This window comes from Oncorhynchus clarkii, chromosome 17 (assembly GCF_045791955.1).
Source record: "Oncorhynchus clarkii lewisi isolate Uvic-CL-2024 chromosome 17, UVic_Ocla_1.0, whole genome shotgun sequence".
In the NCBI taxonomy this organism is placed as follows: Eukaryota; Metazoa; Chordata; class Actinopteri; order Salmoniformes; family Salmonidae; genus Oncorhynchus; species Oncorhynchus clarkii.
In genome coordinates, this window is record NC_092163.1 from 18,069,074 (window position 1) to 18,084,403 (window position 15,330).

A 15,330-nucleotide genomic window follows, 5' to 3' on the forward strand; every position below is an offset into this window, starting at 1 on the left:
GTAGTGTATGATAGATGATATAGTGATTTATTAATTCAGATCAATTTATTTAATCAAAAATGGAATGCATTCGCCTAGCCCCTTGTTTGTGTGAACACGCCAATGTAAACTGACTGACAGCACCCTTCTTACCATTGCTCAGAAAATACCATAATTTCACAATTGTAATAAGACACAAATGATACACTTTGGATTTGAATCCATTTCAACTAGATTGTGGTCTAGAAATTACTGCTTCAGGATGTCTTCTTCTAGATATACAGTTGAAGTCGGAAGTTTGCATACACCTTAGCCAAATACATTTAAACTCAGTTTTCCACAAATCCTGACATTTAATCCTAGTAAACATTCCCTGTCTTAGGTCAGTTAGGATCACCACTTTATTTTAAGAATGTGAAATGTCAGAATAATAGTAGAGAGAATTATATATTTCAGCCTTTATTTCTTTCATCACGTTCCCAGTGGGTCAGAAGTTTACATACACTCAATTAGTATTTGGTAGCATTGCCTTTAAATTGTTTTACTTGGGTCAAACATTTCGGGTAGCCTTCCACAAGCTTCCCACAATAAGTTGGGTGAATTTTGGCCCATTCCTCCTGACAGAACTGAGTCAGGTTTGTAGGCCTCCTTGCTCGCACACGCTTTTTCAGTTCTGCCCACACATTTTCTATAGGATTTGGGTTCAGGGCGTTGTGATGGCCACTCCAATACCTTGACTTTGTTGTCCTTGCCACAACTTTGGAAGTATGCTTGGGGTCATTGTCAGTTTGGAAGACCCATTTGCGACCAAGCTTTAACTTCCTGACTGATGTCTTGAAATGTTGCTTCAATATATTCACATCATATTCATGCCTCATGATGCCATCTATTTTGTGAAGTGCAGCAGTCCCTCCTGCAGCAAAGCACCCCCACAACATGATGCTGCCACCCCCGTGCGTCATGGTTGGGATGGTGTTCTTTGGCTTGCAAGCCTCTCCCTTTTTCCTCCAAACATAAAGATGGTCCTTATGGCCAAACAGTTACATTTTTGTTTCATCAAACCAGAAGACATTTCTCCAAAATGTATGATCTTTGTCCCCATGTGCAGTTGCAAACCGTAGTCTGGCTTTTTTATGGTGGTTTTGGAGCAGTGGCTTCTTCCTTGCTGAGCGGCCTTTCAGGTTATGTCGATATAGGATTCGTTTCACTGTGGAAATAGATACTTTGTACATGTTTCCTCCAGCATCTTCACAAGGTCCTTTGATGTTGTTCTGGGATTGATTTGCACTTTTCGCACCAAGGTACGTTCATCTCTAGGAGACAGAATGCATCTCCTTCCTGAGCGGTATGACGGCTGCCTAGTCCCATGGTGTTTATACTTGCGTACTATTGTTTGTACAGATGAAAGTGGTACCTTCCGGCATTTGGAAATTGCTCCCAAGGATGAACCAGACTTGTGGAGGTCTATTTTCTGAAGTCTTGGCTGATTTCTTTAGATTTTTCCATGATGTCAAGCAAAGAGGCACTGAGTTTCAAGGTAGGCCTTGATATACATCCACAGGTATGGCTCCAGTTGACTCAAATTATGTCAATTAGCCTGTCAGAAGCTTCTAAAACCAAACTCATTTTCTGGACTTTTTCAAGCTGTTTAAAGGCACAGTCAATTTAGTGTATGTAATCTTCTGACCCACTGGAATTGTGATACAGTGAATTATAGGTGAAATAATCTGTCTGTAAACAATTGTTGTAAAAATTACTTGTGTCATGCAAAAAGTAGAGTTTCTTAACAAAAAACGATAGTTTTTATAGAAACTATAGTTTCTTAACAAGAAATTTGTGCAGTGGTTGAAAAACAAGTTTTAATGACTCCAACCTAAGTGTATGTAAACCTCCGACTTCAACTGTATTTGTTCATGCGAAGGAGGTCTGTTTGTTCCTACGTTGGGGACATTGTGTGTCCGGAAGAACCAGTTACAGAATTCCAATGGACAGCGGTTGAGTTCTGGGTGAATCTAGTGACTGTCAGGGGCTCTATGTGCTCGGCTCAGCTCTCTGTGCCTGGGTTGTAAATACAGCCACATACAACCAGGAAATGAGTTATGAATAATTAAAAGGCAAAGTAAGGTGAGGAGGTATATTTTTGTTTTTACAATCTTTAGACAAGTCTTAGGGCAACATTTATCCATTGTTTTTGAACTGAGGCTGGACCACTCAGGATAACTCAACACCTCTTGGAAAGCCATCCTGGCGTGTCCTTGGCATTAAAATATGTGTAATTCTCCCGTTGTGAAATAAAAAGTTCAACCTGGGCTTTGCTCCTTTCATGTCTATTTTGGTCCTGACAAATTCCCCAGTCCCTGTCTTGGTACATAACAGGTAGAGGTAAATAGCCATTCAGTGTTTTAAAAAATATGCTCAGAAAACGTGGCAAAGTTCACCTGTCACAACATGTCAAAGTTATACTGTGTGTGTTGACTGATTGATTGACCTAATCGAAGCAGGCTTGTTTATGCTTTCAACCAGACGCTATAAACGGGAGAGGAACTCCAGCTATTTATACGTGTGCACTTTTATTTGTTTGTGCAGGCAGACGCCATATATAGAGTGAGATGGGGAGAGTGGAGTTGTACAACAATAGTATATTTTCAATATTTGCATATCCACACAGTGCATAACTATCCTCTTCCATCTCCTTCTGCATCCTAGCATGTCAAAGTGTGGGGGAGGATCCCCTGCCCTATATGTGGTAAATCCTCCCTGTACTCCTCCTTTCTCTATTCCTCCCTTCTGCCTCTCCCGCCCATGTCCTCCTCCCACCCTCCCTCCTTCTGCCCTGTGCAGCATAAAAAGGGAACTGTGGCTGGGCCGTGCACCACATTCTCTCTCCTCATCCCAGGCAGGCAGACTCACTCTCAGCAGCCATGTCCTTCTCCAGATCTAGCATGTCCTACAGCAGCAGCGGCGGTGGAGGCGGAGGTGGCACCATGTCCATGAGGTCTGGAGGTGGAGGTGGAATGGGTATGGGCTCCTCCCGCTTCTCCTCGATGGGTGGTGGTGGTGGAGGTGGAGGAGGCCGAGTCACTGCCATGAGGGCCGGCAGTGTGTATGGAGGTGCAGGAGGCTCTGGGGTGCGCATCTCTAGCTCCTCGTTCGGTTCCGGCGGTGGAGGTGGTGGTGGTGGCGGTGGCGGTTATGGTTTCAGAATGGGAGGGGGTGGTGGCGGCGGCGGCGGCGGCGGCGGCGGCGGCTTTGGTTTCGGCATGGGAGGGGGTGGTGGTGGTGGCGGTGGAGCCGACATTAATGTGTCGGCCAACGAGAAGGCCACAATGCAGAACCTGAACGACCGCCTGTCCACCTACTTGGAGAAGGTGCGCATGCTAGAGGCGGCCAACGCCGAGCTGGAGCTGAAGATCCGTCAGTTCATGGAGAGCAAGACATCCCCCAGTGCTCGCGACTACTCTGGCTTCTACGCTACTATCGCCGACCTGCAGGACAAGGTACGTGACGTGTTTCCTAGATGGCAAGAGCACTCAATAATGACATCACGGCATGTCAGAACATGATAATGTCTGCATAGTGACAATGTTATACTTTGCTAGAGAGTACAGGCGACATCGGCTTGTTTTTCCAACAAGTTACTGAGAGTGATACATGAACATTGGAAAATGCAAAATGATATAATAATTGATTAAACGAAGATATTGCACCGAAGATAAATGACAAGACAGTATGCATATTTGCAGCTGAAGCATTGAAGATAAAGCGGATAATTGAAGCCAATCCTTCCTCTCTCTTAAGAGCCTCAAGGCGATTGCAAAAGGTGCAATTAGTTTCTTTGTGTCATGCTTTACAATGTTCACAAAGATAACAGGTTCCCTGTAATGCTTCTGTGAGCTATAATTGACAGTGCAGCTGAAACTCAGAACTGAGTGATTACAGTGTGATTTAACAGTTTGTGTGTACTGTATTAGTGTGAAATTCCATGCATGCCCCATATTGAAATGTTTTGAAATCCTCCACCTCTCAGATCCAGGATGCCACCTGCTTGAACGGAAGCATCTATCTGAACATCGACAACGCAAAGCTCGCTGCAGACGACTTCAGAACGAAGTAAGTACATCCAACACCATCCACAGATACTGTACACTGCTGGTGCATTACATTAACCACATGGAATAATCCCAAATCTGTAAAAACACTCACTGTTTTTTATTACATTTTGTATTGAATCTACAAAAATAGAAACCAAATGACATTCACCTCCACCATAACCACACCCTCCCAACAGACATATCAGAAGCCTGGTGTTACTTTCTGTTATTTTCCCCAAACTTAATGGAATACTAGAATCTATAACTCCCCTGCTATTCTCACAGAGCAACACATTCAGGCAGTTCTTTGACCTAAGCTCTCTCCATCTCTCAGGTATGAGAACGAGCTGGCCATGCGTCAGTCAGTGGAGGCGGACATCGCCGGGCTGAAGAGGATGCTGGACGAGATGACCATGGCCAGATCTGACCTGGAGATGCAGATCGAGGGACTGAAGGAGGAGCTCATCTATCTCAAGAAGAACCATGAGGAGGTGGGTGTGGGCTAATGGGACATATCCATACAGTCCCTTAATGTATTACATCTATTGACCATGTCAACCTGCTATGGTGTCTTCACTAGCTGATTTTCAAGCACATCTGTATCAAGCAATGGTGTTCAAATATATAATGAAGACAGGGCAGGTCAAGTTGTTACCATCAGGCAGAGGTTAGGCACTTCTTAATCCTTTATACTCACCACTATGTGTTTCTCCACAGGAGCTGCTGGCCATGAGGACACAGATGACTGGACAGATCAACGTGGAGGTGGACGCAGCACCACAGGAGGACCTGTCCAGAGTTATGGCTGAGATTCGTGAGCAATACGAGGCCGGTAGTGCCAAGAACCAGCGTGACCTGGAGGCCTGGTTCCAGACCAAGGTAGAACCTTTAGAACCCCTAAACTATGTTCATGGTGTAGATGTTCCTTTACTTCTAGTTGGTAACATTGTGACATTCTATCATGAGCTGAAATGTTTGTTTGTTTCTGTGATGATTGACCACTTATTGTGTTTTACAGACAGAGACGTTGAACAAGGAGGTGGCGTCCAGCACAGAGGTTCTCCAGACCTCCAAGTCAGAGATTTCGGAGATCCGTCGCACACTGCAGGGCCTGGAGATTGAACTGCAGTCACAGCTCAGCATGGTGAGCTGTAATTATTTACACAGACCACAGTTTAGGGGACATTACGTACACAACTTTCTGCAACTTTTATGAATAATCAACATTTAACTCTTTCATCATTCTTTACCATCCCTCAAGTATCTCACTTTCACTCTAACACTATCCCTCAAGTTGTTGTAGCCAGGCACCACTCCATTACTATAGCTAACATCTACCTGACTACACATTCAATTACTAGAGCTAACTTTTTCAGTATGACAGTAAACATTCCAAATTCCAAACCTACTCCCACAGTTTTTGACCCATCATCTCTATCTCTCCCGGCCAATAGAAAGGCTCCCTGGAGAACACGCTGGCGGAGACGGAGGGCCGTTACTCCATGCAGCTGGGACGCCTCCAGAACCAAGTGACCAGCCTGGAGGAGCAGCTAGTGTCTCTCCGCAGCGACATGGAACGCCAGGGCCAGGAGTACAAGATGCTGCTGGACATCAAGACACGCCTGGAGATGGAGATCGCTGAGTACAGGAGGCTGCTGGACGGAGAGGCTAGCGGGTAAGGCAGAATGGGATTGGATGTGTCCCTCAACATTTGATTTTAAAAACAATGTTCATTTGAAGTTGACCTTAGTTTGAGCCATGGTTACTTTTGACATGAATCTACAGCTGTGTGACCTTTATTATATATTATGATCATAGATGCTAACTATGCTAACCATTGGTTTCCCTTCCTAACAGCCTTGTTCACAGCTCCTCGAAATCTGGCCTCAGCTCCTCCGGCTCCCACATCAGCTCGTCTAGCTCCGGCCTCAACTCCTCCAGCTCCGGCCTCAGCTCCTCCAGCTCCGGCCCCAGCTCATCCACCTCCACCACACGCAAGGTGGTGATTGTCACAGAGGAAATGGTGGATGGCAAGGTTGTCTCCTCAAGTGAAACCAAACACACCTCTTAAGGTCCCACACACACAGCGAGCACTGCAGCAAGCAATGAGTTAACCACATAGAAATATAATTACTAGAATGGTTGTAGGAAATGTGAGGCCAGAACGTGGAATATTGCGTTTCCCCAGTCCTTTATTCATGCAACCTAAAATACAGCGTTACAACTTATAAAAAGTATTTGTCAGATAAAAAATCCCTATCCTTGTTATCAGTGTTATTTGTTTAGGCCAGCTCTGGTTTACTCTAGTTTAAGAAGTGCATAACGTCCTCCTATACTTTCTAGAATGGCTAAAGCCCCTCAGACACCCATCATGGAACAATGACTTGAATGGGGATTTAATAAAAAATAAAAAAAATTCTGGTCATTCTATTTCTATGGTTAACACCTCCAGAACAACATATTCTACTACATCTGGATGGGACACCAACAACAGACCCCATTGTGAATACAATAAAGATGCTCTGACTTGCTGACACCATCATTCTGTCTTCTGTGTCTTTCAACTTGATGTATCAGATCTGGCATGCTCCTGTACATCTGACTATCATATAGGATGTCATCTTGTGCACGTGAGGCCAATTCTATGGTCTTGAGAAAGTATATGTGTCAGTATGATCTTATACTTATTATACTTATAATATATTTATGACATTTACTCGTACCGAATTTAATACTTGCCAATAGTTTTTTAGAAATGCTGATAGTAGAAATTTGAATGCAAGTTTGAATGCAAAATTATATCATTCTATCTCTATCAATCAAACTCTCAGTTATTCAAGCATTAGATTCAGAGTTATATACTGTATGAAGAGTGTTTGTGGAAAGATGTAAAAATTGAAATCAAGTCATATGAAGTGAGAGCACAAAATGTATCTGCTATGACATCCATACTCACAGATTCATATAGTCAGTCTATTATAAAGCATTCATATCTCTGAAACAAGTGAAACCACACAGAGGAGTGGGTTAGTGTTGACAGATATGACTGTGGGAGACTTGAGAAACTCGTACAAGGCTTGAAAAGTAGTGCTCTACTCACGGTGGTGCACAGCCATCAGTCAAGATGCAAACCACATGTAAGGGAAAGGGAGAAACCTAGTCAGTTGCACAACTAAATGCATTCTGCCTTTATCCAATATAGTAATTCATGCATTCAGATGAATTGCTTTTATCTAAACTGATTGCTTTGCCCTGGCTCCTTCTATGTGTAAACATGTCAATGCGGACTGACAGACTGACTGCACATTTCTGATTTAGCATTGCTTATAAAAGCCATAATATCACTTGATTGTGTTCTAGAGAATATTGCTATAGAATGTCTTCTTCATTACATATTTGTTCAGGCAAAGGGGGTCTGTTTGTTTCTACATTGTATGTCTGGAAGAACCAGTTACGTAATGCCAATGGACAGGGGTTGAGTTACAGGTGAATCTGGTGAGTGACAGCGGCTCTATGTTGCACTGCTGTGCTCTGCTCCGTGTGACATCCACAAACAACCAGATAATAAGTCATGAATTATAAAAGGTTGAGGCTAAAATGAAGCGGTAGTGTTTACACACAAACAAGCTATTGCATGCTCTATTTATATAAAGAATCAAACCAAAATCATACTAAAACTGAACACTTCATGCCACTGGCTGAATGTCAGTGTAAAGTACATTTTAGTAGGGGGAATAATGATAAAAGTATTCCTTTACTTTGCAAAATCTTGTTCATCTGCTTTCAGTTTATATTGTTTTTAAGATTAAGATTAAGAACTTTATATTGGTCAATTGCACACAAGGTCCAATCCGAAATGACTTCCTCTTTTTACCCGACCCACACATACATACAGATTTTCTGGAGAGGTGTGGGGTGCTGCCACACTAGATGCACGGGGAGCTTTTGTTGTGGGGGGTTAAGTGCCTTGCTCAAGGGCACAACAGCAGGCAATGACGTCTAAGACTTGATACCAGTAACCCTCCGGTTGCCAGCTCACTTCCCGACTGATTTTTCCCATCAGACCCGGGATTCAATCTTGCAACCCGGTTGCTGGCTCCCCTCTCTAACAGCTAGCCTACCTGCCACCCTTTATGGGTGATTACACAGTAGGAACAAGCTGCAATCCAAATTTAGAGGTGGGTGTACACCATTGCTTTATTTAACCCTTATTCTACCAGGTGACTGAGAAGAGAACTCATTCTTATTTATACCAACAACCTGGGAATAGCTGCAGGGGAGAGGTGAGGGGGTGAAAAAGTTGATTAGAAAGCTTGGGATGATTAGATGGTCATCACGGTTGGAGGGACAGATTTGGGAATTTAGCTAGGACATAATCATGGCCCACTAGATTGTGCGGTCTGTCATCTTTTTGAAGGGGAGAGGACATGCAGAGGTCACTTTACATAGTTCATGCTTCATATATTTTCTCCTAGGGGGGTTTCTGCATGTTCATTCCTGTCAAACATGAACATTCTTCACTTGTGTCTGATCAACAGAGTAGCAGCAGCGTATATGATGATTGTGTGTGAGTATGTGTGCATGTGTGTAGAGTCAGCATGAATGTGTGTGTGTGTGTGTGTGTGTGTGTGTGTGTCAAATCAAATCACATTTTATTTGTCACACACACATGGTTAGCAGATTGTGGGCACTGAATTGTATGTCCCCACACGGTTAGCTGTGCAAGACTGTGTGTGTGTGTGTGTGTGTGTGTTTGTTGGAGTATCAATGTAAGTGTGTAGAGTCCTGTGAGTGTGCATAAAGTAAGTGCAAAAATAAAGAAATCCATAAAAAGGGTCAGTACAGATAGACCGTGTCGTGATTTGGTTAGCTATTTAGTAATATCTCGTCGACAGATGTTCGTGGACAGATGAAACGGCGAGAATCTGTCAAGGCTCACATAGAATAATGTGATTACGAGCGGCAGTGGTTCCTGGTTTTCCGTTTTCATCATTGATTATTTGGATGAATCAGAATTGGGGCGAAGGCAGTGCGTAAACTGGTACAGTGCTTTTTAAGCCTAAGATGATAAGCGGTTTCCACTAGATTCCACAGCCACAAAGTCATGATAAATACTGGTGAAATTAGTTAAAGGGAGGACTTTAGCCGAGAGTTTCCATGTGGCGAATGAGGAAACTTTGCTTCCTTCCATTGCACAAAGGTAATCATAATTGTTAACGGCATTCCCTCCAAAAGTAAAACAGGAAATGGCAAACTTTACGATAAGTTTCTGGGTAACTGAGATGAGCTATTTAGCCATTTTATGGCTGGGGAAAGAAGATGTTCAGGAGCCCATTGGTGTCACGTACTGGTACCACTTGCCGTGAGAACAGTTTATGGCTTGGGTGGCTGGGCCTTCCTTTCACACCGCCTGATATAGAAGTCATGGATTGTAGGGAGCTTGGCCCCAGGGATGTACTGGGCTGTCCACCCCACCCTCTGTAGCAACATGCGATCGAGGCTGGTGCAGTTGCCATACCAAGCAGTGATGCAGCCAGTCATGACGCTCTCAATGGTGCAGCTGTATAACTTTTTGAGGACTTGAGGGCCAATGCCAAATCTTTTCAACCTCCTGAGGAGGAATACGCTCTGTCACGCCTTCTTCACGACTGTGTGTGTGGGCTATTTTAAGTCCTTAGTGATTTGGAAACCGAGGAACTTGAAACTCTTGACCCACTCCACTACATCCCCTTCGATGTGGATGGGGGAGTGCTCATCCCCCCTCTTTAATGTTGTCCACGATCAGCTCATTGGTCTTACTGATGTTGAGGGATAGGTTTTTGTACTGGCACCACACTGTCAGATCACTGACCTCCTCCCTGTAAGCGGTCTCATAGTCACCGGTGATCAGCCCTACCACCGTCGTGTCGTCAGCAAACTTGATGGTGTTGGGGTCGTGCTTGGCCCAGCAGTCGTGGGTGAACAGGGAGAACAAGAAGGGACTAAGCACACACCCTTTTGGGGCCTCCATGTTGATGGTCAGTGTGGCGGTGGTTGTGTTGCCTACCCTCACCACCTTGGGTCGGCCTATCGGGAAATTCAGGATCCAGTTGGAGAGGGAGGTGTCAATGAACAGCATTCTCACATGGGTATTCCTCTTCTCTGGGTGGGTGAGAGCAGTGTGGAGTGAAATTGAGTACGTGTCGATCTGTTGGGGCGGTATGCAAATTGGAGTGGGTCTGGTGTTTGGAATGATGGAGTTGATGTGTGCCATAACCAGCCTTTCAAAACAATTCATGAACAGATGTGAGTCCTACAGGAATGATGGGGGTCAGCTTGAGACGTGGGGATTAGAGACTGAGAGAAGGAGCGGTTGTAAATGGCTGTTCTGCGCAAGCACTGAGAACATGCCCTGGAATACTGAGTGTTTACCTGATTAGCGAGATCACCCAGGGCTCTGAAATGGCGGGTGTGCTCATGCACAGCTCGGTGTTGCTTTTGTTGAAGCGTGCATTAAATGCATTTTCTTCTAGTAGAGAGACATCATTAGGAAGATCATGGCTGGGCCTTCCTTTGTAATCCGTAATGGACTATAGCCCCTGCCACATGCAGCAGGTGTCGGAGTCTGTGTAATAGGATTCCAGCTTGTTCCTATATTGTCCTTGTGCTTGTTTGATGGCTGTCTGGAGATTGTGGCAGGACTTCTTGCACTTGTTTGTGTCCTCAGCCATGGCCTTGGGGTTGGATGCGATATCCCTGTGTGAGCTAAGCCTGTCCTTTAGCTTAGCGCCAAACTCTGTGTTAAATCAGGGCTTTTGATTAATGAAGGCGTTGACGGAGGTGGTTAGCTTGTCGATGATATCGGCTGAGTAATGTAAAATATTCCAGTCAGCGCTTGCAAAGCAGTCTTGTAGCTTAGTCTCCGATTCGGGGGACCATTTCACTATGGAGCGGGTATTTCCTGTTTGACCCTGCAAATCATTAAAATGAGAACATAACTTCTGAAATGCTCATTGGCTTTAACCAAACGCAAATCAACTTTCCCACATACAGAACATGGGACTCAAATGGCAACATCAGGAGCATGCTCTGGTTGTATGGAAATATGCAAACAAGCAATAGCTTGTTCTTGCACGTTGCAGATGCCAAATTCCTTGCCAAGGTGTTAAGGGAAAAGAACAGTACGTTCTACCATTAATCACATCTGGGGTGATATTTCATGGGGTTCAATGCCTGGAGTAATGACTCATCCCATGGTGCTATAAAGTTGGTAAGGGGAAGGAAAACTACTTTTGTTGGAGCTGCAGACAGCTACAGTGGATGGAAAATGAATAAAGTTAAGTGAAACGTAATATAATGGTACCTGAGTCTTTGCATAAAATCACAAACACTATGAAGCAACAATGGGCTGTTAAGTTTAAGGAAAAGGACAGGCAGTGATGACCGGTTGCATCACCGCCTGGTATGGCAACTGCTCAGCATCTGACCGTAAGGCGCTACAGAGGGTAATGCGTACAGCCCAGTACATCACTGGGGCTAAGCTTCCTGACATCCAGGACCTACAGTATATACTAGGCTGTGTCAGAGGAAGGCCCCAAAAATGGTCAAGGACTCCAGAAACCAAAGTCATAGACTGTTCTTTCGGCAAGCGACACCGGAGCACAAAGTCTTGGACCAAAAGGCTCCTTAACAGCTTCTATCCCCAAGCCATAAGCCTGTTGAACAATTAATCATATGGCAACCCGGACTATTTAAATTGACCCCCAACCCCCACTGCCTCCTACACCTTTGTTTTTATACTGCTGCTACTTTCTGTTTATTATCTATGCATAGTCACTTTACAAATGACCTCAACTAACCTGTGGTGGTGGCGGTTAAGGTTTTGGCATGGGAAGGGGTGGCTGCGGCGGTAGCGGTTATGGTTTCATCATGGGAGGGGGTGGTGGTGGCTTTCAAGCACATCTGTGATAAGCATTGGTGTTCAAATTCCTAATGAAGACAGGGCAGGTCACGTTGTTACCATCAGGCATTGGTCAGACACGCCTTAATCCTTTAAACTCACCACTATGTGTTTCTCTACAGGAGCTGCTGGCCATGAGGATGGAGATGACTGGACAGATCAACGTGGAAGTGGACGCAGCACCACAGGAGGACCTGACAAGAGTAATGTCTGAGATCCGTGAGCAATACGAGACCGTTAGTGCCAAGAACCAGCGTGACCTGGAGTCCTGGTTCCAGACCAAGGTAGAACCTCTAGAACCCCTAAACTATGTTAATTTTGTAGATGTTCCTTTACTTCTAGTTGGTAACGTTGTCACATTCTATCATGAGCTGAAATGTTGGTGTGTTTCTGTGATGATTGACCACTTATTGTGTTTTACAGACAGAGACGTTGAACCAGGAGGTGGCATCCAGCACAGAGGTTCTCCAGACCTCCAAGTCAGAGATTTCGGAGATCCGTCACACACTGCAGGGCCTGGAAATTGAACTGCAGTCACAGCTCAGCATGGTGAGCCGTAATTATTTACACAGACCATCATTTAGGGGGCATTACTTACACAACTTTCTACAAATTTATTGGATGCTAACTATGCTAATCATTGGTTTCCCTTCCTCACAGCCTCTTTCTCAGCTCCTCGAAATCCGGCCACAGCTCCGGCCTCAGCTCCTGTCTCACCTTCGGCCTCAGCTCCTCCAGCTCTGGCCTCAGCTCCAGCCTCAGCTCCTGCAGCTCCGGCCCCAGCTCCACCACACGCATGGTGGTGATCGTCACAGAGAAAATGGTGGATGGCAAGGGGCATGCAATGGGTTAACCCCATGGAATTATAATATCGGCTGAGTAATGTAAAATATTCCAGTCAGAGCTAGCAAAGCAGTCTTGTAGCTTAGTCTCCGATTCGGAGGACCATTTCTCTGTGGAGCATGTCACGGGCACTTCCTGTTTGACCTTGTATACAGGAAGTAGGAGTATAGGGTCATGATCTGATTTGCCAATGTGGGGACGAGGAAGGGCCTGGTATGCTTGCTTGTGGATAGAGTAACAGTGGTCTAGGACTTTATCGCCTCAACTGGAGAAGGAGACGTGTTGATGGAAGAAAACATCCCAGATACAGGTTTCTATGAATATATTAATTATCAATACCAATCATTAAAAACAACATACAGACAGAACATTTTATTTTTGAGGTTGCAAAGGCTAATGGTGAAGACAAGGAAGTGTATAAAAGAAAAGGGTTATTATGGACCACATGAACCTCTTCCCCTCCCACCTCCCACAATCCCCGATCTCACGCCAGCACCAAGATGCCAGTTTCTGAGAGTTTGTAAAAGCCAGCAGAGTGCAGGTATGGCCATGAGAGTACATTGCACACTGCCATGTCATAGCACATGTTTTTCTATATAGGTGAGATGCACATATGCATGACACAAACCAGGAGAGTTTAGGAGATGTTATAGAGATAGAAATGTTTGACTAATGCAAACTTAAACTTTTGTGACCAGAGGCAAAAACACTCCTCGCATAATTTTACTCCTCTGGGTTTGAGAGTAATGTGGGTACGCAAGACAGTGGGGAATGGAGGGATAAGAGTGGGATATGGCTGTGCAATTTACTCTAGACTACATTTGATCATAATTATTATCATGAAATAGCATACCAAACAATAGATGTCATGCTAAACTAAGTAGAATTGCAGGAACTTAGCTTTAAAACAGAAATGCCAGGGCCACATTTCTGGTTCTAGTCCGCCCTTGCTTGCACCATGTACTTTTAATGCAAATTGCAATTCAGCTCATTTGGTTGTGCTATTAGACGAAGCACAGTGACAACACATTGAGTTGTACAAATACACAACATTTCTGTCATTGTTTTGCCATTTGAACCTTGAGCTAAACGGTTGAAAGTGCAGATATAACACATTTAGGTAACAACTAAACAAAACATCTGACCATGTTTTTCCATTGTTTTTGGATGGGTTAAAGCATAGTGATAACACATTGGGAATTCAACAAACTGTTGTTTGTCTTTTTAAATGGGTGAATATAGGTTATAATCTCATTGATCAACATCTCAACCAAATATCACCCAATTGTCCATGTTGCAATTGTAACGTCTGCTTCCAACTCACACTCTCATACACGTAGATCCCCTGAATGCAGCTCACTTCCCAGGCCACTTTCCAGCTCACACTCTCAAACACATTGATCCCCTGCACACAGCTCACTCTCCAGATCCCAATCAGCCTAATTCTGATCACCTGTTCACACACCTGTATGTCATTATCACACACTATTTAGTTCAGTTCTTTGCACCCAATCGTTGTGAAGTATTGTTTGTTTTTGACACACTTCTATTTGGAGCGCTGTTTTTTTGCGTGACTTAATCCTCCTATGTATGATAGTTTTTGCCTGCCTCACTAACGACGCCTTTTGGCTGTACTTTAGCCTATCAGATTTCCTGTTGTCTACCTATTTCCTGATCTCCCGGACTACGTTTACTAGCCTTTTCCCTGCCTGTACTGTTGACTTTTTGGACCACCTGTGTATGACCTGCTGCCTGCCCCTGGACCCAGCTACCTGCCTCCTGCTATGTTCCTTTACATTAAACATCTGCTGTGCCCTGCGCTTGAAACCAGCTCTCTGTCTCCTTCGTGTTCGTCACAGAAATGACTTGGTGAGCCCAGTGAGATATCACTGCAACTTGCATGTTAATAATATGTCAGCTATGGTGACAATTTACCTACAAAGGTTAAATGTTACCTTTCTGTTACATATTCTAGTTAGACCGTGTTGACTTAAAGGCAATAGCTGTATGTAGTGCAACATATCCACCAATGTCACAATAATCCATTCTACTGCAAATCATTAACATGAGAACACAACTTCTGCAATGCTCATTGTCTTTAACCAAATGCAAATCAACTTTCCCACATACAGAACATGGGACTCAAATGGCAACATCTGGAGCATGCTCTGGTTGTATGGAAATATGCAAACAAGCAATAGCTTGTTCTTGCACGCTGCAGATGCCAAATTCCTTGCCAAGGTGTTAAGGGAAAAGAACAGCACGTTCTATCATTAATCACATCTGGGGTGATTTTTCATGGGGTACAATGCCTGGTGTAATGACTCCTCCCATGGTGCTATAAAGTTGGAAAAGGAAGGAAAACTACTTTTGTTGGAGCTGCAGACAACTACAGTGGATGGAAAATGAATAAAGTTAAGTGAAACTTAATATAATGGTACTTGAGTCTTTGCATAAAATCACAAGCACTATGAAGCA

General features: G+C 44.2%; 1 protein-coding gene across 1 annotated transcript; it reads left to right on the forward strand.

The window, feature by feature from the left end:
• Nucleotides 1–2,852: 2,852 nt before the first annotated feature.
• On the forward strand, nucleotides 2,853–6,609 carry LOC139370419 (keratin, type I cytoskeletal 13-like). The gene is made up of 7 exons (XM_071109885.1): nucleotides 2,853–3,476; nucleotides 4,007–4,089; nucleotides 4,405–4,561; nucleotides 4,788–4,949; nucleotides 5,089–5,214; nucleotides 5,525–5,745; nucleotides 5,928–6,609. The coding sequence occupies exons 1-7, from the start codon at nucleotides 2,901–2,903 to the stop codon at nucleotides 6,139–6,141; spliced, it is 1,539 nt and encodes a 512-aa protein (XP_070965986.1). The 5' UTR covers nucleotides 2,853–2,900; the 3' UTR covers nucleotides 6,142–6,609.
• Nucleotides 6,610–15,330: the final 8,721 nt, after the last annotated feature.